Raw genomic sequence first — 27978 nt, 5'->3', positions numbered from 1 at the left:
CTTCTGGTGCCTTACCCACAAAAAATTTTCTGCCTACTTATTGTGTGATGTGTGTATTTGTGTATATGTATGTACACATACATGCACACATCTGTATGTGTGTGCATATTGTATATGTATATGTATGTTTTCTCTCCTGATTGAAAATCCTTCAAGTGAAGGATTTTTTTTTCATTTTTGTCTTTGTATATTCCCAGTGCCTGACAACCACATAGCAGGCACCTAATAAATGCTTCCTCACTGACTGGTTAAATAGAAGAAAGGTTAACAGAGAAGCAAAAGGGAGGGGAAAAAACCCACATGTTAAGAATGTCCTATTTTCAATTCCTGCTTTTCTCTAAAAAATATGACATCAATATAAATATTTTATTTTTTACATAGTGTCCACTTACAGGGCACTAGAAAATAGTAGTTATATTTGGTAACTAGGTTAATATTCTGTTCTACTATGGGGCGGCCAGGTGGCTCAGTGAATAAGAGCGCTGGCCCCAGAGTCGGGATGACCTGGGATCAAATCCGGGCTCTGACACTTAGCACCACACCCAGAAATAACTGGCCGTGTAACCTTGAGCAAGTTACTCAACCCCGATTGCTTAAAAAAAAAAAGTATATTCTGTTCTACTCACAGCTATGTTCTCTTTTTCCACTTCTTCATCCTCTTCCTCATACTCTCTTATTGCCTTCTGGATACAGGCACTTAAGCAGTGACGAACAACGTGAATTAACTTTGCTATAATTACAAAGACAGGCAATGTGATTGATATACACACCTCTCTGTCCAAAAGAAATATTCGAGAAGAATTCTAATCTGAGTTGGTTAGAGTTCATCTTAAGATGGGATCATAGGGAAGAAGTACCCTATTAACACTCACCACCACCCCTCATTTCTCTGCAGTAATTTAAAACTCTGTATAAAGCTTTCCCAAAATAGTTCTTTGAGGCAAGTAATATCAATATTATTCCCATTCTACAGATAAAGAAACCATGCACAACATTAATGATTATTACTTTGACTTATGAAATAAAATAAAATTTGTAGAATAAAGCAGTACATTTCACTTACCAATGTTAGTGGCAGCAGTATGTTCATGAGCATACTTATAAAATTTTCTGGCTGCAGCAGGATTCATTTGTATTAATGTGACACAGCGTTCACACCATACATCCTCTGGTTGATTAACAGGCAAGAAAGAATTAAAGAGAAGGTGCACTAGGCGTTGAGACACAGGGCGTGAATCAATTTCCAGACGGGTCAGAAGATGATCCATACTGCAAATTTTCCAAAACTTAAAAGAAAAATCAGTTTATCATTCTATAAAAATGGAAGGTTTAGATGAGTTCCTATAGCATTATTTAAAAAATCTTAACGGTAATTAAGAATATTGTTTATGTATTTTTCCTAAGAAATTACTTCATTTGAAATTACCATAGCAACATTTTTCATAACTGCCATCTCAAAACACTCTAAGTAATGTATCCATTATTCCAAGTTTTATGTAAGTTAGCATAGCATTTTGTATTCTTTATATAATGTTCTTATATAATAATAATGATGACGGTGATGTTCTTTATATAATGTTCTTTCTCTTCATAATTTTACAACTTTAAAACATGATACTCTGCAATAGTCTATTAACACAGAAAACTATTTCTAAATATTCTATTAGCTTGGATGTTAGGGGAGTAGACAGTCAAGTCACAATATATTGTGTCCATCTTAGATTATTATTGTAGTCTCATTTATTTCTTAATGTTTAAGAGGGCTAAAAATGATGATGAATCTTAAAAAAAATAAAAATCTTTATTTAAACCAGCAGGGGGAAGCAGTATAATTAATTTTACAATTCTTTATCATCTAAAAGCTAAGGTTCCCCAACAAATGAAAACTTAAAGCTAGAGACTACAATTGTCATATAAGTTTGGGTTCATAAATTTACCTAGCCATATGAGTGCATGTTCTAACTAATTTATCAGAAGCAGAACGATCAAAAATTTATTTCTTAAAATTAAAAACCTCAGTGGACTTCTAATGGATTATGCAAGTTAGATGAAACTGACAGTAGTAGTTGACATTTATATTATACTTCAAGGTTTCTAAAGCATTTTACATAAATTCTTTTTTGATCTTTACAACATTGTGAGTGTATATGACATGAATTACTTGCCTCTTTTTTGATGAGGAAACTGAGGCTAAGAGATCCAGGGACATATCCAGTCACACAAATAGTGAGTGTGATCTGAACCCAGGTTTCTCTACTCTACAAGCACATTTCCACTTTTCTCATCTGGATACCTTGGGAATTCTCTGACAAATCTACCATGCCCCAGGAAGCTTGCTATTGGGAAAACCTTTCAAGAGCCTTGGTACTCCAACTCATCAACATCCTCAGTCCCTCTGTTTATAAGGTGGAGTCATGATCTCCAAAAGCTCCATTTAAGGAGGAAGGTCAACTCAGAACTTCTTATTTCTCACCTGGCTGCACTATTTTGGGACTTCTCTGACTTTTCCATGGTATCATGCCCTTGCATCAAGTACCTTCCTATCCTTCTACCCCACTTTTTAGTTTCCTTTTGTGTGCTGTTTTCCCGTTAGATTGTAAGCTCCTTAAGCAGGTGCTATTTTTTCTTTTTTGTATTTCTATCCCCAGCAGTTAGCAGGGTGACTGGTACATAAGAGGTACTTATAAACATAAGTACATATAAATAAATACATATTCTCTCATTTGAACCAAGAAGGCCTATAAGGTGGCTATTATTATTCTAATTTGAAGTAGAAGGAAATTTAAACTAAGTAAAATTAAGTGACTTGTCCAGTCTTACAGTCCTATTAAATGTCTTAGGCAAAATTCAAATCCAAGTCTTATTAACCAACCCCAAGTATGGTACTCTTCTCTAAAACACCGTTTACTGAAAGAAGGTAAAGAAAGAACACCTATAATTCTAACAGATCTAATGAACCTATATAAACAATCTAACTTTGAAAAACAGGAAATGGAGAAAGTTAAAGGCATTTTAAAATAATTACCATTTTTTTACAGAATGTCACAGCGGGAAGCAACTCACAAGGTCCATCTAGACCAATATCCTCATTTTATAGAAAAGCAAATTATTTAATCAATATGGAAGAGTTACCAAAGTGAGGATCAGAAAATACTTCAACCAAACACTCAACTGAATCGCAGAGACAGGGCATTTTAGTGCCTGTCAACACCCACCACACACCTTTCATTGCCCTTTGGGTGACCATGAACTTCAGTTTTAGCAACATGTTCCTTGACTCAGATGCATTAAAACATAACTAGAACATCAGGGCAGTTTTCCTTGAGAATTTCTTGGAGGATGATTTCTGTGTTCTTTCTTTGATCATGGCTTTCAGGTAATCCAATAATTTTAAAATTATCTTTCCTGAATCTATTTTCCAGGTCAGTGGTTTTTCCAATGACATATTTCACATTTCCTTCTATTCTTTCATTTGTTTGGATCTGTTTAACAGCATCTTGATTTCTCAAAAAGTCACTAGCTTCCATTTGCTCCAATCTAATTCTGAAGGAATGATTCTTCTCAGTGAGCTTTTGAGATTCTTTTTCCATCTGGCAAATTCGGCTTTTTAAGGCATTCTTCTCCTCATTGACTTTTTGAGGCTCTTTTGCCATTTGAGTTAGTCTGTTTTTTAAGGCGTTATTTTCCTCAGTCAGGCTATTGACTCTAATTTCGTAATTTTCTTGCACTGTTCTCATTTCTCTTCCCAATTTTTCCTCCACTTCTTTTATCTGCTTCTTAAGGTCCTCTATGGCCTGTAACCAGCTCATATTTTTCTTGGAAGCTTTTGGTGCAGTTCTGACTTCACTGTCTTCCTCCTGTTCATGCTTTCATCCTTTTTGTCCCCAAAATAGGAGCCTAATTACCCCTCAGATTGGTTGCTTGATCCCCCTACACTCTGCAGGCCAGGAGCTGAAGCTGCCAAGTGGCAGTGGCTGCGCTGAGGAGCCTCCGTGGCTTCTCACCCCAGGGGAAGAGGCCAAGGCACTCCCAACTACTGGATCCCAAAGTCCACACTGCACTGACTTCTCACTTTGTCCTTAGCATCTATGTGTTGATAATTCTGGATCACTACAGCTGCTGGTGATCTGGAATCCCTCCAGCCGGTGGTTGGTCAGGACCATACTTGGGCTAAAATCTCTGGCTCATGGGGGGCTGGGGTCAGCTCCTAGAGCACTGCGCTGGCTGATTCCTGCCGGCCTGTCCTCAGCAGGAGGTTAGCTTCTCTGCATCATTTTGTGGGTTCTGTAGCTCCAACGTTTGTTCAGAGTACTCTTTTACATGAATTGGAGGTGGTGGGAGCTGGAGCTGCACAAAGGTCCTGTTTCTACTCCGCCATCTTAACTCCACCCCCTCCTAAAAGTCATGATCAAAAAAATAACCTAGAAATCATCCTTCAAGAAATTATCAAGGAAAACTGCCCTGATGTTTTAGAACCAGAGGGCAAAACAGAGGTTGAAAGAATCCACTGATCACCTCTTGAAAAAGATCCCAAAAAGAAAACTCCTAGGAATATTATAGCCAGGTTCTGAAATTTCCAGATCAAGGAGAGAATATTACAAGCAGCCAGGAAGAAACAATTTGAAAATTGTGGAAATATAATCAGGATAACTCAGGATCTGGCAGCTTCTACACTGAGGGATCAAAGGGCTTGGAATATGATATTCTGGAGGTCAAAGGAGCTGGGATTAAAACCAAGAATCACCTACCCAGAAAAAATGAGTATTATGTTTCAGGGAAAAATATGGTCATTCAGTGGAATAGAGAACTTTCAAGCAATCTTGATGAAAAAACCAGAGTTGAATAGAAAATCTGACATTCAGAAACAAGAAGCAAAAGAAGCATGAGAAGGTAAACAGGGAAAAGAAATCATAAGGAACTTATCAAAGTTGAACTATTTACATTCCTAAATGGAAAAACGATAATGGTAACTAATGAAACTTTTCTCAGTATGAAAACAGTTGAAGGGAATAGAAATATATATTTGTGTGTGTATATATATATATATGACTATCAGAGGGTATATGGGTGCATGAATACATATGTGAATGTGTGTATATATGTTTACAGGTATACATAGATAGAGGGCACAGGACCAATTTAATAGGAAGGGATTATATACTTAAAAGGTGAAATTAAGAGGTGAGAGAGGAATATAATGAGAGGAGATGGGGAGTGACAGAATGGGGTAAATTATCTCATATAGAAGAGGCAAGGGAAAATGGTTACAATGGAGGGGAAGAATAGGAGGGCAAAAGGGAATGGGTCAACCTTATTCTCATTGAATTTGGCTCGGGGAGGGAATGACATACACACTAAATAGAGTATCTCACCCTACAAGAGAGTAGGGCGGAAGGGGATGAGAAGGAGGATGATGGAAGGGAGGGCAAGCTGCAGGGGAGGGAAGTTGGAAGCACCCACTTTTGAAAAGGAAGGGATCAAAGCAGAGAATAGAACAAGTGGGAGCAGGGATAGGAGAGAGAGAAATATAGTCAGTCTTTTACAATATATCTACTATGGTAATGTTTGCATTAGCTACACATGTACAACCCATACTGAATTGCTTATCTTTCCAGTAAGGGTAGGTGACAAGGGAGGAAGGGAACGAATCTGGAATGCAAAGTTTTAAATCAAATGTTTAAAATATATATATATATCTACACACACACTATTATTAATACTATTTTACATGTAATTAGGAAATAAGATATATAGGCACTGGGGCATAGAGATCCACCATGCCGTACTGGAAAAGTTGAAGGGGGTATGGGAGTAGATATGGGAGAGAGCAGATTGGAGGAGGGGATATCCTGTGGGACTGCTATTTTGGGGTGGTAGAAAAACAGGGAGAAGATTTTTAACTCAAAATGTGGCAGAAATGAATGATGTAAATCAGAAGTTAATAAAGCATTTGAAAAAAAAAAAACATAACTAGATAATGGTGTTAAAAAGATGGACTTTTGTTGCCAGGAGAAACCTGATGTTACTCAAAGGAATGCACCATTTCCCAGTGACAATTCAGCTTGCTCCTACTAATTATGTCCCATCTCCAGGCTAAACTCATGGCCATTTGCAATTTTTCTCTGAGAGACATACACTGATGGAAGAACTCTAAAGAATATCCATTTACCTGCAAAACAGACATTGAACAATGGTCTTCATTCTTTTGTTTTTTTCTGAGTGGCTATTCAAGTCAAACAACTTAAACTGACGATTTCGGAAATTCTACTTTTACCCCACTCATGTCTTGATGCAATCAAGTACAACGTCATCTCTGAACCATTGAATCTAGCAGACTTCACCATCTATATGGAATTCCCCTTCAATTTGGGACTTTGAACTATATATGAAAGCAGCAGGATGTTTATCAAGTTTATAATTCCTTGTTTCTTGCTTCATTTTACACTAATGATGAAAATCATCAGTTATCTCATTACAGCTTTTAAAGCTTTTTTTTTTTTTAATTTTCACTTACGCATGCATCTTGTTAAAGATGTTATTAAAACAAATGCTTTATTTGGGTCAATAAATACTGTGAAATTTTACAGTATTTACATAGTTCAAATTATGTATCTTATCAAGTTTCTCTAATCCTTCCTCCTTTGCAAATGATCCTGGAGTAAACCAGGAGCAGTGAGTGGAAGCTTCAAAAGGACAGAATTTTAGCTGATTTAAGGAAAAATTTCCAAATAATTAGGACCTTCCAAAACAAACAAGCTGCCATGGGATACAGTGGGTTTCCCTTCACTCAGCCTTTTTAAGTAAAGGCTGAATGAAGAACTGCCAAGTATACATTAGAGAAAATTCTTGTTTCGTTACAGATTGGACCACAGTGTTTCTGAGGTCCCTTATCACTCTAAAAAGTGTCTGGGGAAGTATACGGAAAAAAATATTGCTCTTAATTTTATGTTGCTTTATATATTTATAAAGCCTAAAATATCATATGTAGTTACAAATCCCTAGAGAGTTGCTCTGCTGTTTAATATATTGTTAGTTCAAAGATCTGATAGTAGCTATACCTGCTAACTAGCTGTAATTTCAATTTTGGTCTCAGTGCTTTTAAGCTTGTTTAAAATTCAAAATTAATCAAACAGAATATAGTCTATAAATAATTTAAGTATATGTATTTTATTTTAAGATGTCAATTTACACAGTTTTCCTTTCCTTTGACCAGCCAATAACTTAAAACCAAAAATTAAAAGTACTAAAATTGTAAAAGCTGGTATTTAAAGTGTTACAATCTGCCATGATGAAGACAGGAGCTTTAATTGGGTACAATCACATAGAATATTTTCTACTATATATAACTCTCAACAAGACAAATCTGTTGGAATGTGTACTTTTTTCAGCTAAATGAAGAAAACAAAATAAAACAGTTTTACTTCCAAAAAAGTCAAACTGTAAAATTTAATATAAAAAACTTAATACTAAAGGTTTTTTCATTTAATTAACAGTAAAACATGAAAACAGTTTGGAATTTTAGAGAATGAAAATAAAATTTTCTGAGAAGGCATAGCACCAAGGCAGCATTTACAGCACCCACGACCACAATAAAGACTGACTATAAATATCGCTCCTCTGTCCCCCACTATCTGTCTAGCTTCCGGAGCGCTCTGCTTCCCTTCAGCAAAACTCCTCCCACCACAGGCTCAGTCTTCATAGCAGGGAAGCTTCCTGTGGGCTCTACTCCACCCTTCAGCAAATTCCCTCCCTCCCAGGCTCCATTCCACCTACTGGGGGCAGAGTGTACTTTCACAGCAGGGGAAGTCTTCAAACTCCCCCCTAGGTCTATTAAGGGGCAAAGAAGATCTTCAAATTCCCATTGCCATTACAGAGGGCTAAAGTGGCTCAAAAATTAGCTTCTTTCCTTCTTAGTTCCTCCCACAATGATCTATTCCCTCCTCACAGCCACTTCTCATAATCTTTGTCTTCTTTCAAGGCTCAAATGAAGTGTCATATCCAGTTCTGTCTTGCCGGATAACCTCAGCTGTGAGTGTTCTCTTCCACTTCAATTTTCCTTGCACTATACTTAACTGTTCCCCACTTCCAGTAAGATTTGAAGACAAGGACTTGTTTCATTTTTGTCTTCTTATCCCCAGCATGAGAGGCAGTATGGCACAACTGAAAGAGAGATGGCCTTAAAAGCCAGAAAGACTTGGGTTCAAGTCCCATCTTTGACACATAAAAATCATGTGAGGCTGGACAAGTAACTTAAATCTCTGTAATTCTGAGACCAGTGGCATCAAACTCAAACAGAGGATCCATGCTGGAGCACACTTACCTAGAAAGTCACAATTATCTATATTTTACCGTTATCATTATCTGTTTTGTTAAATATTTCTGAGTTACATTTTAATCTGGCTTAGGCCACACTCAGGAGTGTTACAGGCCTGTATGCTGCTAGGAGTCTGACACCTCTGCTCTAAGACTCCAAGTTGTAAACCTGAATTTGCAAAGTTTACTTAACCTGGGAGTTCCCTATAGTAATGAAATCACAAGTCCAAGCCCAATTCCAATCTTCAGAACAAAGCACAGTGCCTTACATGTAGTAGTCGGTGATTAATAAATGTTAACTTAATTGAACTTAAAGTTCACTCATAATCTATCTAGAACCATCAAAAAAATGGATTCAAACATTCCTGCAGAGACCCAAAATAATTGGTGAAATACAAAAGTGATTCATCTGTTCAAACTAAGAGGGTAGTTAAATATTTGTACTAGGAATACTAACCTATTAAGTGAAGTTCCCTTGACTTTCATGTTTTGTGAATTATTAATAAGCTTCATGACAAATTTATCTTCTGAATTATCTTAAGCAAGTTATATTTATCTTACCTTTGCAGCCCTGACAGCTTTAATTTTCAGCAACAGATCAACAAACGCTACTCTCACTTTTTCAGAATTGTCATGGAGACTGTTTTTTAGAGTTGGTAGAAGCTGTTCTAGTAATGGGTGGCTTAGTCTATTGTCCAAAACTATCGGCAAACACTGAAACAAAATAACAAAATAAATAGACTTCAAAAATGAAAAATTCTACAAGAAGGCTGAATGAGAAAAAAAAAAGTCAAACTATTATCAGAATTATTAAGCTAAATTACAAATCTACAGAATCCTAGACTTGGAAACAATCTTCAATGCCATTTAATCTGATTCTCTACAATCTCCAGCCTCTGTTTTGAGGCTTCTGCTAAGAACTTAGTATCTTATAATTTTGGATAGGTAACAACCTCAGTTTTTTTCACTTGAAAATTAAAGATTTGGAGCAGGGGTTCTCTGCAATCCCTTCCAGTTCTAAAATCTCAAAAGAGAGTCTATTTACATTTTCACATAGGTTTAACCCTTAAGGTTTTCTTAATAACATAATCTGCTTCCTTGAAATTTCCAATCATTGGTCTTATGTACTCTCTGTAGCAACACAAAAATACACCATCTTTCCCACAAAGTAGTCTTTCTATTATTTTAAAATAGTTATCAAATTAAGTTTTCTTCTATAAACATTCAAGACTTTAACCATTATGATAACAATATGGTTTCAAGGACCTTCACCATCCTGGTCACCTTCATCTGAATGTAGTGTGTCAAAGTCTTTCTTAAAATGCAATATACAGAACTAAAGTCAATGTTTTTTTTGTTTCTAGCAAAGAGATAAAATTTGATTATTATGTGCCTTGTTCTAGACAACACACTTTTTACGCAGCATCACATCAAAAATAGAATTATTTTTTAGCAGCTTCATTTCAGTGCCCATTAACACTGAGCTTGCAGTCCATTAAAACTCCCAGATTGTTTTCACATGAATTATCACATACTAACATCTCCACAACAATGCCATTTCTAAACTTATGCAACTAGCTATTTCAACCTAAGTGAAGGACTTTAATTTTATACCTACTAACCTTGACTTTGTGAGATTCAAATAATTGTTCCACCCCAGTGGGACCATTTTAAACTCTGATTCTGTGCTACAACAAATCTATTCTTACCAGTTTTGTGTCTCCTGAAAACGTGGTAAACAGTTCCTCATTCAACATATAAATCACTAAACAAAAAAAAAAAGCTGAACAAAACTTTTTTAAATAAACATAAATGTTTCTTTTTATAATTAATATCAAGAACTGGGTACTATGGCATACCAGTCAGGACCTCCCACATATACCCATTAACCAAACAGGGAAAAAAAAACTTTTTAAGAAAGTTTTTAAAATATTCAAAAGGCCAGATTATAAAATTATATTTTCTGTCGCTTCTGAGTAGACTGCTTTTACAATAGGCATCAGAAGTTCCCTAACTTATTTGGTCTACTGCCCCTTTTTCAAAAAAAGAATATTATTCACTCCACCGGAAATCTTTAACCCTTTAACAATTTTTTCCCCCTAAAAATCTGCATCGTTCCAAAAAAATATAACTTTTAATACTATTTAATACCCTGGGGTTTTTTTTTAAATGACACTTCTTAAAATTAATAACTTATAAATCTGTGGGGGTTTTTCTGAATTGAAATTTTGATGATGTAATACTGCTATGTAGTAACTGTAAAGTATCATATTGTAAACAAGTCATTACATGCACATATCCCTGCCAAGGCATGCTGGACTTCCTGATAATGTGCAACACACTTGCCTGCCAACACTTGCATGTTAAGACCTGTCGGCAGACTTGATCACTGAACAGTTTTAACTTGTATTTTGTATTACCTGGAAAATAATGTAATCACCAAGACTTTAACTCTGTCACACAACAGAAGAAACATGTACAAATGGTTTTTCAAAATTTTCTTCTCTTCTTTCCTTATGCTTATTTCCTCCTTATTGACCTCCAATTGCACCAGAGGCAAATACCACCCCTAGATCATTCCAGCATTCCCCAGGGGCCAGTATCACCCACTGTGGGGAACGTCTGATAAGTATAAAAAATTTTCAGGATAATATATAATGAAACAAGAAATAGCTGATAGAGAGAACTTGAACTACTTCCCCACATATCGATGTCTGTTCCAGCAAAACTTCAAGATTTCTGTTATTCAGCATATATTTTTATTCATAATATGTCTGCATTTTTCTCCATGGTCTTACTACCAAAGATAATGGAAGAAATGAAGGAACATGGCTAATCTTCACAATACTTAATTCAAATTAGTTAAGAAAAGTTAAAATTCTACTAATGGTCATCTTGAAAAATGCTAAACTTATTAGTTTAGGAAGAAAGTCCCATTCAAAAGTCAAACAATGAAATAACAAAATATTTATTGCAAGACATTGTTTTAGGCAAAGTACAGCTCCCTGGTTGGGAAAAACTCAAAAAGTCTATGTTCAACTGATATCAATAATATCTTCTTTGCATAAAAAAAAAAAGAAATTTCTATACTCTAATTCTTCTACACAATCCTATAACTGTGGTTTTTGAGGGTTATGTTAATGACCTAGAGATTGGAAATATTCCATTTAAACAGGGCACAGGATCACAGGGTCATAGATTTAGAACTAGGAAGGATTGTTCAACTCCTTAATTTTTCAGATGAGAAAAGTCCTCAAATGAAAATGTCTGTCAATTTAGTAAAAACTAAATTTATTCATCAAAGAGTTGGCCAGTAGGTGACTGATTTTTTTGATTACCATAAGTCATGAAATCTAAGGCATGGGAAGTTTATGATCTACAAGGTTAAGACGAGTACTCACAATGGATCTTTTGAAGTACTGAAGTATTATGAAATTAGAATGGTAAAACTACCCTGTTTAAAATAGATATAGAGGGGGGAATCATATTAATTTCATAATGACGGTGTTGCTTTCAAAACTATTACCTTAAAAACAGAGCAGCGAACATCAGCTGAGCTTGTATCAAAAGCTAGGTCTCCAATTACTTTCCTTAGAAGGTCAGTAAGTATGACTGGAGGCATCATTTCCCAGTATCTTGAAGTAATTTTACAAACACCAAGAATTCCTGTTGAACGGACCAATGGATATGGATCTTCCAAAAGACTCTATAACAGTCAAAAAAGAAAATAGAGACTTTGTTATAAGGCATTTAGTACCTCAAAAATGCTTTACCCCTCTATAAACAGTCTGGTCCAAGACCCAAGACCCTGCTGGATTTCTGCTCAGCTAATCTTCCCACTCCTTATCCTTCCTTTGGAGAGATAATCTATTCAGCACTATAGTGAGACCAAGGCAGTTGGCCCAATTAAAGGTAAATACCCCAAAGATACCTCACCTCACTATAATCAGCCTAAATCTAGAATTCCATGGAGGCCAGACTTGACAATTGGGAAGATACAGGGAATGGATGTTTGCTCTGTAGTCACATTATCTCCCAACCCTCTCTTCTCCCACTCACCATTCAGAATCCCATGAACTGAGTTATTGGCTGTCTCAGATGAAGTTGACTTTCCTGACTACAACTTCTCCCTGCTCACAGCCATCCACATTAATTCCATCCCACCGTACGTATCTCCCAATCTTCCCTTTCACTGTGTCCTCTAGAACCTCATTCTATTGTGAACGAACAGCCTTCCAATGCCCCAAGAAACAATTTTGCATATAATTTGTGTTTTCTTATATGTATATGAATTGTTACCCTTGTCTTCCTAGTCTGTAGTTACTATGCTTGACATAATAACTGCTTAATACATGCATGAGTTGAATATATTCTGCGATTCTTTTCTTTTACTAAATATATTAATACTTGCTTAACTAGTATTTTTCCTTTTAGAGGATCAAAAAAATAAACTTTAAATTAACAAGAGAACACTTCATGTCATTGAAATAATGACTCATCACCATTAATAAGGATTTATTATGTACTCACTATGTGTCAGGCACTGTGCTAAGCACTAGAGATACAAAGAAAGGCAAAAATACAGTCCCTTTTCTCTGACTCAGATTTTAATGGAGGAGACAGCATACAAACAACTATTTATATACAAACTATATCCAGCATAACTGAAAATTAACTGCAGAGAAAAGATACTTACAAGTGGGAGGAGGTAGAAAAACATAACTTATAAAAGTTGGGACGCAAGTAGTCTTAAAGGAAGACAGCTAAGTGCCATTTACATTACACTTTAAAGTTTGCAAAGCATTTTACATATATTACCTCACTTGATTTTTAACAAAAACCCCAAATATTGCTGATAATAATATCCCCATTTAATATATAAGGAAACTGCAGCTCAGATTAAGTGACTTGTCCATAGCCTTGAAGATAGCAAACGTCAAAGGGAGCGATTCAAACCCAGAGTCCACAAATATCTAGATGAGCATATCCAAAAGCAAGACTATGGAATACGTTGGTTATAAGGCCGAGAGAACTTAAATTAAATGACATACTCAATGTCAGTTCTTAAGTGAAAGAATCAGGATTAGTTCCTTCTGCTCAGCAAATTCAAAACTCAGCAAAACTATCCCATTCCATATCTAGTACTCTGTCCATTTTACTTTGCTGTCTCTCTACTTAACCTCTTCAAACTCCAGTTTTCCTATCTGTAAAAGGGGAAAACACCTTTACTTCCTAAAAGGACTCTATGAAGAAAACACTTCAATGAAACCTAAAAGTGCTATATAAAATATTAGTTATTTTCATTAATATTAACTAGTCCTGACATTTGCAAACTTTTAGCATAACTTGGGTGAATCAGACCAGCCTATTGTCACCTTTACCCATCACAGACACAAACTACATGAGATTCATTTATAAAGTCAAAAATGCAGTGTACAAAATTAAATTTTAACTCTATGATTAAAAAGAAAAACCTGAAGTGCTATAGTTAATGCCATTGTGATAATACCTTTTAGGTCTTTTAAAAACATGTAAGACAAAAGCAAATATACAGTACATTATAAGCCTGTATTACATAAATACAAAAGACTTTCATATCAGAAAATTTTCTCATTTACTGGGTATCTACAGCTAGTAAATCTATTAGTATCAAAATTATTACATGGTGCTATTAATGCAATTAGAAAAGGATGTTTAGAAATAAGAAACTTAGGGGCGGCTAGGTGGCGCAGTGAATAGAGCACTGGCCCTGGAGTCAGGAGGACCTGAGTTCAGATCCGGCCTCAGACACTTAACACACACCCACAAAACCACTAGCCGTGTGACCTTGAGCAAGTCACTTACTCCCAACTGCCCTCCAAAAACCAAAAAAAAAAAAAAAATAAGAAATTTAAGCATTAGAAAAGAGGCAAAGTTATTTCATTTATTAGTCATAAAAAAGTTCCAATGTTATATATGTAGATTCTTCCTTAATATAAACTTTATTCTCCAAGTTAAACCTAAACTCATTTGTCCAGAAATAAAGATATTTACAAGTTGTATAAGGCACATATTTCTGAAATTCTCCTGATAGTCAACAAGACAATATTGAAAAATTCCCAGACAACCAAACCAAAGCTTATACCATTCATATAATAGATAACTCTAAGAATCTAGCAAGTAATTTCTGATAATTTATATGTACACCTAAAAGTCAGACTAGTTTTCACATTGTTTTTACTAATAGTCTCCTAAACTCATTTGTATATTTTTTCCATTCTATATCCTGAATAGCATGAATACACCATCTTATTCATACAACCGCAAAAGGGTTTTTAAAAATAAAAGTACTTCAAGTTTTCAGATGAAGAAATTAAAGCCATGTATGTACATATGAAAAAAATGTTCTAAATCGCTATTGATTAGAGAAATGCAAATCAAAACAACTCTGAAGTACCACATCATATCTATCAGATTGACTAACATGACAAAAACAGGAAAATGATAAATGTTGGAGAAGATGTGAGAAAATTGGAACACTAATACATTGTTGGTGGAATTGTGAACTGATCCAACCATTCCCAAGAGCATTTTGGAACTATGCCCAAAGACTATAAAACTGTGTATAGCCTTTGACCCAGCAATACCACTTCTAGGTCTGTATTCCAAAGAGATCATACAAATAGGAAAAGGACCTGTATGTACAAAAATATTTATATTCTTTTAGTGGTGGCAAAGAATTGGAAATTGAGGGGATGCCCATCAGTTAGGGAATGGCTGAACAAGTTGTAGTATATGAATGTAATAGAATACTACTGTGCTATAAGAAATGATGAGCAAGCAGACCTCAGAAAAACCTGGAAAGACTAATATGAACCAATGCTGAGTGAAGTGAGTAGAATCAGGAGAACACTGTGCACAGTAACAGCAACATTACATGATGACTTAGATAAGATTATCTCTTTGGGGCAGCTAGGTGGCACAGTGAATAAACACTGGCCCTGAAGTCAAGAGGACCTGAGTTCAAATCCAACTTCAGACACCTGATGCTCAACTAGCTGTGTGACTTCGGGCAAGTCACTTAACTTCAAATACCTTGCCTTCCTTGCTTCAAAAAAAAAAAAAGATTTACTTCTTCTTAGTAATGTAAGGATCTAAGACAACTCCAAAAGACTCATGATGGAAAATGCTGTTCACATCTAGACAAAGAACTACAGAGTCTGAATGAATATTATTTGCTCTTTTCTTTTTGTTTCTTCTTTCTCGTGGTTTCTCTCATTGGTTCTAATTCTTCTTTAGAATATGACTAATGTGAAAATAGGTTTAATATGAATGTATATGTTGAAACTATATCAATCTACATGCCATCTTGGAGTCAGAGGAGGGGGAAGATGGGGAGAAAATTGGGAACTCAAAATCTTGTGGAAGTGAATGTTGAAAACCAAAATAAATAAAATTTTTAAAAAGAAAAGTACTTTCCATACATTACATTGCTTGAGTTTCATAGTCTTATGAGAATTGGATAATGCCTGCTGTACATCTATTTTACATATATGGAAATTGAGGCTAAGAAAGATTCAATGACTTATCGATGATTACACTGCTAGTAGCCATCAGGGAAAGGAACTGAGCCCACGTCCTCTGTCCTCCTGATTCCAAGTTGAGTGATTGGTTATGCACTGTGACATACTGTCTCTGAAGTGTGGTTATCAACCATTTTGAATTTTACTTTTAATCATTCATTTTACAGCATATAAAAAGGTTCCTCTTCACTACCTTCACCCACTAAATATCACAGTTTCTACTGATGACATCAATGTTGACAAAAGCACATGCTCAATCTGCTTTACAGTGATCTACTTTATGATACTGTTTCCTGGAACATAATTTATCATAAACTTGAAACTACCAAAGACAAATTTCCAACACTTGGCTTACCGTATTCCACACTAGTGAAACTCTTGCCCTTATATTATGGGATTTCAATTACCATATTGTTGTTCCTTCAAATTCCCTAACTTCCCAATTTCTCATTTACCTCAAATCCCACTCCTTTACTCTACCCTCAGCCACAGAGACGGTGATAGATTGAATCTTAGCATTACCTACATAAGTTCCACTTGCTTCATGACAAATTGACATTCCTCTATCTGACTATAACCTCTTATAATTCCATGCCACCAAAGGTCTCATCTTTCCTAAATCTATTTTTTCCCTCACATTGAAACTGCCAATCCCTCTACCTCAGTCCTTCCTCAGGTCATTACCCCTATTCTGACTTCACCATTCTCTTTCCAATTACAACTCTGTATACTGTTCACTGATCTCAAATCCTTTACCTCCTGTTTCAAAGCATATCAAACCCCAACCCTGGATTATTTCTATCATCCATATCTATTGCATCTATTCAAGGGTTACTGAACAGAATTGTAGGAAATGTTTGTTCACAACTACATTTACTAGGTAAAATTCATGGTTTTTGTTTCCAGCCAAGATGGCTACCTCAACCAGAGAAAGATCACCTAGTTCCTACATACCTATTCTAGCAAAATACCAAAGTCAATAACAAAACCAATAATGATCAAGAAATCCAAAGAGAAGCTACATTTAATGACTTCTTCCACCCCAGAAATGCATAAAAGTCAGCTAAGGCTATAGGTAAAAAGATTGCCAACAAAGTCAAAACCAGTTACAAACTGGAGAAAACCATGAAACCCTGCAGAATGTATCCACTAAAATTTATGTTTTGCAAATTCAACCGGATTCTTACTATGGTAAAGCAATCCTTGCATACCTCTCTAATTGATTCACCATTCCACTAACTACAGTAGCTTTTCAAAACCTTTCCATCTTGCCTCAAACTACCCATGGCTTCCCCTCCCACCTCATATTTTATTGGAAAAAACTGAGACCATCTACCAAGGTCCCCTTCTTCTCACCTCCTCATTTCACATCACTCAGATACCTTCTGCTACGTTCTCCTCTTTCACTCCTGTCTCATATGAAGAAGTGGTTTTTCTTGCTAAACCAAATCCCTCCCCATGAACAAGTGATTTGGGATTGGGTCTGTTCTAGGGTAGGTTAGGTTCAATAAAAACAAGTCATCTGTAGCTTATTCAATAGTTAACAAAAGGAGATTTACTTAGGAATAGCAGAAGGATAATTCAAAAAAGACAGGAAATGAAAACACCTAGAGTTGATTTATAATTCACCAGTGAAATATCTGAGACTTTCCTCCAACCCTCAACCTTAGTTCTATAGGATGCTTTGTACTCAAGTGATAAGGGAATAACAACAGTCTTGAGACCTTATCCCTCCTCACTCTCCCCCAGCCAAGTATGGAAGAAATTCTCAACACATTTTAAGGAAAAATCACCATAATCTGCAGAGGAAAAGATTAAGATTATTACTGCTACCCAATCCCTATCTCACATGGAAAAAGTAAGCCCTTTTTTAGCCAAGGCAAAAACCTCTACACACTCAAGTGGTTTCATTCTATCCTGTGGCTGACTGTCCCCTCTATAATCCACACTCTCTCATTTATCTTTAGTTCTTCCCTGTCTAATGGTTACTTTCCTATAGTAGTCTACAAGTGTGCCATGCTTCCCCCATCCTCAAAAATGCATCTACCTCTGCTGAGATATCATCTTTCCTCCCATTTGTGGCTAGACCCCTTAAGAAGGACTTCTACAACCAGTACCTGTATTTCCTTTTTTTCTCACTTTTTTAACTGTACAAAGTCTAGCCTCTAACTTGATCATTCAACTGAAGGTGGTCTCTCTAAAGTTAAGATGATCTCAATTGCCAAATTTAATAGCCTTGTCTCAATTCTCCTTCCTCCTGACTCAACAACCTTTGACACTCTCTTCTCCTTGTTACTCTCTCCTCTCTATGCTTTCACTACACTGCTTCTTCGGGTCTTCCTTCTATCTGTCTAATGTTTAAGTCTCAAAAGAAATACTCACAGGTATCCCCCAAAGTTCCATCCTGGGTCCTATTCTCTTTTCTCTCCTCTATGTGATTTTACTTGGTAATCTTATCAACTCCAATTGGACTCAATTGCTATCTCTATATAGATGATTCTGAAGACCTATTTATCCAGCCCTAATCTCTCCCCTGACTTCCAGTCTTGGATTTCCAACTTTTGTCTATTAGACACCTTCACTGGATGTCACATAGACGCCTCAAACTCAATGTGTATAAAAATGAACTCATTGTCTTTCCCTAAAAAACTCTCCCCTCTTCCCAACTTCATTATGACTATCAAGGACCTAACTATCCTCCAATTTATCAAGGCTCTTATAATTCAGGTGTCATCCTCAACTCTCCACTTTATCTCATCCTTCCCTCCCCAACTCGATCTGTTGCTAGATCTTTTCAATTTTACCTTTGCAACATCTCTCTTAACCATTTCCTTCTTTCCTCTGACACTGCCACCACCCTGGTGCAGGCCCTCATTGCTTCACACCTGTACACTGCAAGCATCATTGCTCTCCTTGTCTCCAGTCTCTCCTCATTCCAGCCTATCCTCCACTTGGCCATCAAAATTACTATGCTAAAGCACAAGTCCTTGCTTAATAAACTCCAGTCACTTCCCATTACCTTTTTTTAAAGAATCCTTCATAACTTGACCCCTTCTTTGTAGATTTCTTACACGTGACAACTCCAAATACTCTATGATCCAGTTACAATGGCCTCCTAGCCTTTCCTTGCACAAAATACTTCATGCACTTTCACATGCTGCCCTCTATACCTGGAAGGCTCTCCCTTTACCTCCTCGTAGACTTCCCTGACTTCCTTTAAGTCTACAAGAAAGTTCTTCTTTCTTAATGCAAGTGCCTCCCCTCTGAGATTATCTCCAAGTAATCCTCTTTGTATACATTTGTTCGCATATTGTCTCCCCCCATTAACTTAAGAGCTCCTTGTGGACAGGGACTATTTTTGCCTTTCTTTGTATTTCAAGTATTTAGCACAGTGCCTGAAACAAAAATGTTCAATAAATTCTTTTGACAACTTGATTTGCGAAATTTTGCCATTTCTATAGTTCCAACATCTCTCACATTTAATTCCTTCTCTCAATCACATAGCTACTACCTAAATTCAAGCTTCTTACCTAGATTATCACAACAATTTATCACTTCTCACCTAGATTATTACACTAACCTCCTAATTGGTCTACCTGCCTTAAGTCTCTCCCCATTCCAGCCCATCTTACATACAGCTGCCAAATTTTCCTTAAAAGTAGATATGGTGGGGCAGCCAGGTGGTGTAGTGAGTAAGAGCACCAGCCCCAGAGTTGGGATGACCTGGGATCGAATCCAGGCTCAGATACTTACCACCAACACCCAGAAATAACTGGCCATGTAACCTTGAGCAAGTTACTTAACCCCAATTGCTTTAAAAAAAAAAAAAGTAGATATGGTTATGTCATTACCTTAATCATTTCCAGTGGCCACCTATCATCTCTAACATAAAATATAAAACCCATTACTTAGTTTTTAAACCTATCTTTCCTGTCTAAGTGGACATTATTTCCCTACCTGCACTCTGTAATCCAATCAAACTGGCCTTCTCTGTACTTCATACAACATACTCTATGTCCCATCTCCATGCCTATGCACTGGACATTCTATACACCAGGAATAGGTTCCTGTCTCACTTCCACCTAACAGAATTCCCATCTTCATTTATGAAACAGCTCAAGCAGCACCTTTTACCAGAAGCCTACCCTGATCACACCTGATGCTAGTGCCTTCCCAATGAAATTATTTATTTTGCATGCATTTGTAGTTATTTATTTTATATTTACTCTGCATATAATGATATAAATCCCCAATGCCTTCTCCATTAGAATGTAACCTCTTCAGGTAGGAATTGTTTCATTCTTTGCAACTGTATCCCCAGCACCCAGAACAGTGCATGACACATACTGGATACTTAATAAATATTAATCAGTTGAATGAGGGTCTTATAACAATGTGGTTGAAAAGAAAACAAAAAGCATAAATAAACTGCAGAAGTTCAGGAAATGGGTCAGAGTTTTTAGGAAAGACTCTCATAGATGAGGTGTGGGATGGAAAGGACAAACAGAATTTTCCCATTCCAGGAACAAGGCAAAGAATGAGGAAAAGCAAAAAACCAGGAATGAACAAGGCATGTTTAGGAACACACCCAGAAGCAGCCTGACCACAGAAGTAAAAGGTAATAATTCACATTATAAAACTTACACAGTTACACTTCAACTTTGTAAAACTTACATAGAGTTCTTCAAACTGTTTCTGAATTTCATTATCCATGTCTACATTACTAAGGTTAGGCTCTCTAATGGGAAATGCTTCAACAAATAACAATGCCGCATTTGATCGAACTTCAGGATTTCTGGCCTATTCAATAAAGAAAAATCAATGATTTAATAATCAAAAGGAAAACTTGGCTGAAATATTTTAATTGAGTGTGAAAAACTAAGCATATCTTTTTTTGCTGATGAAAGACTATATAACAGTCTCTCACAGCTGCTAATTTCCCTCCACCATCAAACACCACACGGATCAATTCTGTGTATATTCATATTTACATATAATCATATATGTGCATGTCTCCTCCATATAGATATCAGATCCTTGAGGACAGAGAAAATGTATACAGAGCAGGTACTTACTAAATGATTGCTGATAGATGGATTCAGGATTATTGCATGTTTCATGTTTTGGGGTCAAAGTTAAAAAATGAAGATGTCTATTGCCTTCAAGAATAATAAAAAATGAATTTCATTCAGCCTAACTACAATATTTTTCTTCTGATTCAAGCCTACTTGTCCTGTAATCATCCACGGAAAAGAGTGATATCAGAACTAGGAAAGCAAATTTGGGAGGTATTTTTTAATTCAAAAAGTCGTAATTTTTCCTATAAGGCTACACAAAGCACATCTTTTGTTAAAAAGAAAAATGATAATAATATTCCAAGTTTAATGGTAAGAAGCTGGAATTTTCAGTGTCTTGATTAGGTAGATATCAGTATTGTTTAGAGATTCAGTAACTCCAAAAGAAGCACACTCCCAGGAGGAGATTTTGTGCATGTAGTCCTATATTCAGAAACTGGCTTATTGGAAAATATTATGATAACGCTAACAAAATTTGGGGAAAAAATATTAGTCTCCCCTTAAACAAAAGCATTGTACCAATACACCTGGAAAATCTTAAAACAATCCTGGCATGGTACCTCAAAAAATAATTTAGAAGACTAGAGATGATTCAGAGAATAACAATGCATATAGTCAAGCTGAATTTTGGGGGTAGAAAAAACTTCAGAGATCTTCTAGTACAACAACCTTATTTTACAAATTAAAAGTTTTAAGATTAGGAAATTTAAGTGAGGTTAACTGTTCAAGATCCTAAAGTTTATTAGCAAAGAAAAAAACAACAACCAGAATTCCTTTTCTATTTGCTAGGCCATATAACCCCCTAGACCAATGTAATCACGGGTGTGGTGGGAAAAACAATAAAACAAAACAAAACATGAACTTAATAAGCACAATATGAAATGCAGGTAACTTAGAATATTAAAATGAGCTTAAAACACATCTTTAAATACTAGTAAATACTACTTAATATAGTAAATTTATGTAACTATTTCAAAGGGTACCACTGAGGTACCCTTTGAAATATATATATATAGAGAGGTCAATGGATAGGACATCAACAAACTAAATTTAATACTAGTTCTGTTACTACTTTGATAATAAAAAGGAAGTTCAGAAGAGGATCAAGTTTGGGAAACCGTGTAAGGGGTGGGGGAGAATAATGAACTTTGTTTTGGACTTGCTCGGTTTCCTATACAGTAAATCCAGTTCAAAAAGTTCAAAAGGAAGGGCAGCTAGGTGGCGCAGTGAATACAGCACCGGCCCTGAAGTCAGGAGGACCTGAATTCAAATCCAGCCTCAGATACTTAACACTAGAACATAGTGTTAAGAACTAACTCAGACACTTAAACTAGCCGTGTGACCTTGGGCAAGTCACTTAACCCCAATTGCCCTACTTCCCCCCCCACCAAAAAAAAAAGTCTGCTTAAGAAATTATGGAAAGAGCATCTGGGGAGAATCATTCTATAAATTTACCATGTGATTCAGCTTCTAACAGTTTTATTTTGACAAAAAAATTGACAGAAATTTGCCTCATCAAAACTACCTTTCACATATTTTTAATTAAAGTATTCCAAATTAAGGGGCACAATTAACATATATAAAACATGTTCACACAAGTTAAAAGGTGGATTACCTTTAATCCTCTCCAAAGAATAGGTTTATATAATCTATATAACATTTCTTCTACTCCTTGACGAACTTTTTTTTGATGGTGAAAATAACTCAGCACCTGTATAGTCAAAAGCAAAATTATGGTTGGTATTATAAAATAAAAATTTTAGAATTCTTTTCAAAGGAAATCAGGGGAAAAAATATTCTGAGCCCTCTAAAAGAGAAACTGGTGGTTAGCATATTATGACTATTTATATAATATTTTTATAATTTGAAAATCATTGTCAATAATTTCTCAAATGGAGGCAGTGGGAAAGTCATTGAATCTATTTATCTATTAGAAACAAAACTACAAGAGAAATAAAGAATATGAAATTATGAATCAGGAAACCTCCATTCTAATCTTACCTCTAATAATTATTAGCTGTATGGTTTTGGCGATGCTATTTATCCACTTTGGTTCTTAGTTTTCTGTATCTGTAAATGATGGGGTTAGACGACTGTCTTTAAGCTCTAAAATTTTACCTTTAGATCTTAAGACTCACATCTAATAACAACAAGCAATGGCTCCCTCTTTTGTCAACTAGGAAAATTTTTTACTACTTAGTCATTCTGTACTTCACAACTCTAAACTTCAAATGTTTCCCAACATCTTTAAAAGAAAGGATAAACATTATTTTTATTTCTTCCCCTGCTTTTTTTCCTACTCCCCTTCCTTTCATTTTTTCTTTACTTTAGGCATCCTTCCCAATTTCTTCCCTAAATTCCTCACACATTGACTCATAAAACAAGCACCGTTTCTTGCTTCTCTTCAAACACAAGATTATATTGTTGAAAAAGAGAAAAATATAAAAAGAGCCCAACTAATGTGGGCATGTCAGATTACAAAGATAAAGGGTAGGGTCTTTTGTTTTCAAAATAATTTTCTAACAATGCCCTATAAGGAAGTTTCAAATTACCAATCATCAATACATCAATAAAGATCTTTTAAGTGAAGAAACTGGAGCAAGAAGTTATTATATGCAACAAAGCTTTAAGGAAACAGTATGAAAACATCATACTTTCAAATGAAATCCTTTATTCTACTTTTCAACTTTCTGTTGTAGATTTACTAGCCTAGCACATGCTGCTTCCTGTCTCTCCCTCAAGGTTCCCTGCTTTTCAGCTAGTTGGCTTGTTGAGTCCGTGGATAGAAGTCAGGTGGCAGTTGGTGTAGATGGCTGGTCCTCTCTGTAGGAGATGCTTGGTGGTCTGGAGGACTATATGGTCTTATTTTTAGGCTATTATAAAATTATCTTTTAATGAAACTTTATGGCATATTTTCTATTAAAATACATGAAATTATAGTGTAAAAAGATAGGAAAAGTTAGTGACTTTAGGAAATCATCTGTATTCTTCATTTATTCTCAAGTAATTCAAATGTAAGCTTCAATAATCTAAGATGTAAAATCTTTTCATAAGGCATAAAATTACTGTTAAGGTCTATTTCTATTATATAAGCTAAGGAGAATGAGTTGCTCATGCTAGGTATAAAAATGAGCAGTGTCTGCTAACCTATTCTGTCAATTCATAACTGCCAAAAATACAAAATTAAGACAGTAAGCCCAGTTGACTGGGTTTCTGGTAGATAGAATGTGCTTTAATAGGTCCAAACATAACAATGAAGCTGATTTTCAACTACTTTCTGCCAACTTCTTTATGATCAATTAGATGCCACTCAAAAAAAAAAGACAACTAATAGTGTTCTAAATAAGGAAAAACATCTAGACATGAATAAAAGGATGACATTTGTGCATAAATTCTAAGTTTAAAATTTAAAATTATTAACCATATTAACTATGTGCCTGGAAATGAGGTAAAATAGCCTGAAAATTTGTATAGATTCTACAGTCTGTGCATCAGTATTATCATAGGATAGATAAACAATGAAAATGATCTTAACATAAAAAAAGGAAACAAATTTATAATATCCTTAAGTTTTTCTCAGATTCCAAGCTCCAAATGCAGACCTTTGGTCTTTATTCAGAACTTGCTTCCCTCTTTGGTGTAGATGACTATTCAAATCTTTAAAATATTATATATGTAACAAAAGAGAATTTTTAAGCATGACAGTAGTAAGTGGATGATAATTCTAACTATTCATAAACATGGTTTATGTTAACATTAGATTCTATCCAAAGCACATTTTATACTTTATATCATCAATAGGAAACTGAATCTTATCCATCCAATGTATTCAAGAATACTGTAAACAGTAGTGAAACTGATAACTTTAAAAAAAACAGGTCCCGTTAGACCATTTGACTATAAGGATCATCAAAAACATTAAAGTTGCTTTTTAAAAACTTTCAAAATCATAGAGAGTTCATTAAATTTGAAAATAAAAAATCATAATAAGAAAACTGAAAAATAAATATGTTGTATATCAAAATGCAGTTTGTGAAATTAATCAGATTATTATGACAGGTTCTATTTACCTTTCGTACTTTGGAATGCACTGGAGACCTCCTTGGAAGATGAATTCCATGATGCATGAAATCTTGAATACAACCACTTTCAATTACCTGAAATAAAAATGTAGCAAAAAGAATTATATTAAAACATAGAAAAGTTCAGAAATAATTCTAAGTATAACAAATCTAATTTTTTTTCATCTTACATTGGTTGAAAAAAATTATGTTTAAAATTAAAATAAACAGATTATATGTAAAATTTTAAAAACAGCTTATGTTTGAAAACAGATGCACTTTTAACTTTTAACTCAATATATGCTCTGAAATACTTTAGGGCAGATGTAACACCCAACTATAATTTCTATTTTCTGAAGACAAGGCAACTTCATGGCAAATAGCTGGATTAACTGCCATGCACCCATATTTATAAAGCTAATTTGAATCCATAACAGACATACTACTCTACACTCATCCCTAACCTTATGAAATTCTTGGCTTTGGGGGGGGGGGGAGGGCAATTGGGGTTAAGTGACTTGCCCAAGGTCACACGGCTAGTTTTTGTGTTAAGTGTCTGAGGCCACATTTGAACTCGGGTCCTCCTGACTCCAGGGCCGGTGCTCTATTCACTGCACCACCTAGCCGCCCTCCTTATGAAATTCTTAAAGAAGACCAAGTCAGTAAGCCAGAATCAGTCTACTCGAAAGATAATACACGAATCCCCGCCTGAAAGAGATCCCCAAATTTGCTACAAAACAGAACAAAAAGTGTGGCAATAACCCAACTGCCTTGAGTTTACTGTAGCATACAAAACCAACTAGGTCTTAGAAAGTTGCCTTCCCTACTTTAAGCAACTCAAAGTCTCTGTCCCAGTGTTTCCTGATTAGGGCAAACTACTTACTAAGGTCCTAAAACTCATAACCTTACAACTGATCAACTTTTTCAACTATCTTTTAAAAGTGTTGTCGAGAGGGCAGCTATGTGGCACAACAAATGTGGCCCTGGAGTCAGGAGAACCTAAATTCAAATCCGGCCTCAGGCACTTTATACTTAACTAGCTATGTGACCTTGGACAAGTTACTTAACCCCAATTGCCTTGCCTCCCCCCCTCCAAAAAAGAAGGTGTTTTTGAGGCATCTAAATTGTGTCTGATTCTTCATGACCCCATTTTGGAGTGTTCTTGGCAAAGATACTGCAGTGGTGTCCCATTTCCTTCTCCAGCTCATTTTATAGATAAAAACAGGGTTAAGTGACATGTCCAGGGTCACAGAGCTATTAAGTGTCTGAGTCCAGATTTAAACTCATGAAGCTGAGACTTAACTGATTCTAAGCTCTATCCACTCTGCCACCTAACTATTTTCTTGAAATAAGAGTATTACTAAGATCTTAGACTTTAGAAATCCAAACTGTAGGCTACTAATAGCTACAGATATACCTGAACAAACATCAGAAATTTCTTTTCTTTTCTTTTTTTTTAGTTTCTCAGGAATAAAAATTAAGTATTTCTTCTCAAAGGTTATTTTAGAATATACCTAAACTACAATGGAAAAGCTACTACTGATATAAATATTTAAGTTTCACATCAGCATGTCTTGGAAGGAGCATGCTGGCAGACTACAAAATAAACTTATGAAGTCTTAAAAAATGGAAACAATTTCTTTTGATATTTCAAAAAGAGAAATAGTAAAAAGTGTATTCCTATCGCACCACATAGGTGATAACATAATAACTGAAGCTCTTCCCTAATTGTAGGAAAAACTTTGCAATACTGAAGCAAGATTAAGAAAATAAAAAGAGAAAGCAAAATAAAAACATGTGATGAAAAGACAAAATTTGGTATAATTCTGAATCCCTCTGTGGGAAAATTATTTTTAAAAACAAGCTATACTGGTCATTTTTTAAAATGTTTATTAAATTAAAAAGGACCCTAATTCAAAAATTCTGCCAAGAGGAATTCAATATGAACTTATAATTAACCCTGTCACTAAGTAAAATAAAAAAGTAAGAGATCTACAAGGATCTCAAATAGGAAGCTTTATTTCTTGTGGTCTGATGAGACTAGCCAAGGATTCATTTCTAATATATGGCAGTCATTAATCTCAAAAACAGGTCTTAAGTGGTTTTAATTAAGATTCAAAAAGTTTTTAATGATTCTCAGAATTCTCAAAAAAAAAAAAAAAAGTGCACTTAATAAGAGAAATCCCAAGTCTTGTATCAGCAAATGGGTAAAGTACCATGTAGTGACTTACAGATATCTAATGAATCTAGTGGGATGTATGCAAGTAGTTAGTCTTTATTAAGAGAACATCACACCCTGTTCTCTAGAATTCTATAGCCAATGTACTTTTTCTTTTTTTGAGGCGGAATTAGGAGGAGAAAGGAAGAAGGGAAATGGGAGAAAGATCCAAAAGTTCAAATTATCCCTTCCCTACTGAACAATTAAACATGTCAATGTCTACAGTAGATGTTCCGTCAAATTAAAAGCAAATACCTCCAACATTTTCCCTGAGGCCTTCTTCCAAGCTCTAAAATAAATTTCAGCAACATGAACCATCAGAGATCTGTACAAATTTTAAAAAAATTCATAAATTTGAGTCAATGCTGAAGTACTACATATGTATATATTCAACTATTATCCCCAAGTCAAGAGCTATCAAGGTAATTAAGGCTAGCATTTTACCCATGAAAAAATATCAAACAGTAATACTAAATGTCAAATAGTAAAAAGTCCTAAGAAGGAAGACAACACTTAGAAGTTGTCTTCCCTGTCTTTTCAAATTAATTTTCACTATGCCTTCATTATTTTCTAAAAATTTTTAAATATTCCTACAACAATAAATGGATTCAAATGCAAGTACAAAAACATATTACAAAAAAGTTTTTGGAATAGATACATACTGGATTAACCATTGTACTAATTCTCCCAATTATTCAGTGATTGACATTTATTGAATATTTATATATAAAAAGTCCTATAATAGTTGA

General features: G+C 35.2%; 1 protein-coding gene across 6 annotated transcripts in view; it reads right to left on the bottom strand.

The window, feature by feature from the left end:
* Positions 1-27978, bottom strand: part of NCAPG2 (non-SMC condensin II complex subunit G2) — an 89780-nt gene that overhangs the window by 45737 nt on the left and 16065 nt on the right. For all 6 annotated transcript variants that reach the window (XM_069086079.1, XM_069086080.1, XM_069086076.1 and 3 more), the window contains exons 9-16: positions 27485-27554; positions 25021-25107; positions 22566-22661; positions 20550-20675; positions 11840-12019; positions 8875-9027; positions 1064-1286; positions 627-730 (exon numbers count right to left, since the gene is read on the bottom strand). In XM_069086079.1, the coding sequence (XP_068942180.1) occupies positions 627-730; positions 1064-1286; positions 8875-9027; positions 11840-12019; positions 20550-20675; positions 22566-22661; positions 25021-25107; positions 27485-27554 (1039 nt within the window). The remainder of the gene's footprint in view (positions 1-626; positions 731-1063; positions 1287-8874; positions 9028-11839; positions 12020-20549; positions 20676-22565; positions 22662-25020; positions 25108-27484; positions 27555-27978) is intronic.

Source organism: Petaurus breviceps, unplaced genomic scaffold (genome assembly GCF_028583685.1).
Source record: "Petaurus breviceps papuanus isolate PSGF00001 unplaced genomic scaffold, PetGlider_PUasm1.0 178, whole genome shotgun sequence".
NCBI lineage: Eukaryota > Metazoa > Chordata > Mammalia > Diprotodontia > Petauridae > Petaurus > Petaurus breviceps.
Note: the sequence above shows the minus strand (reverse complement) of the source record. Positions and strands in the feature narration are given on the sequence as shown.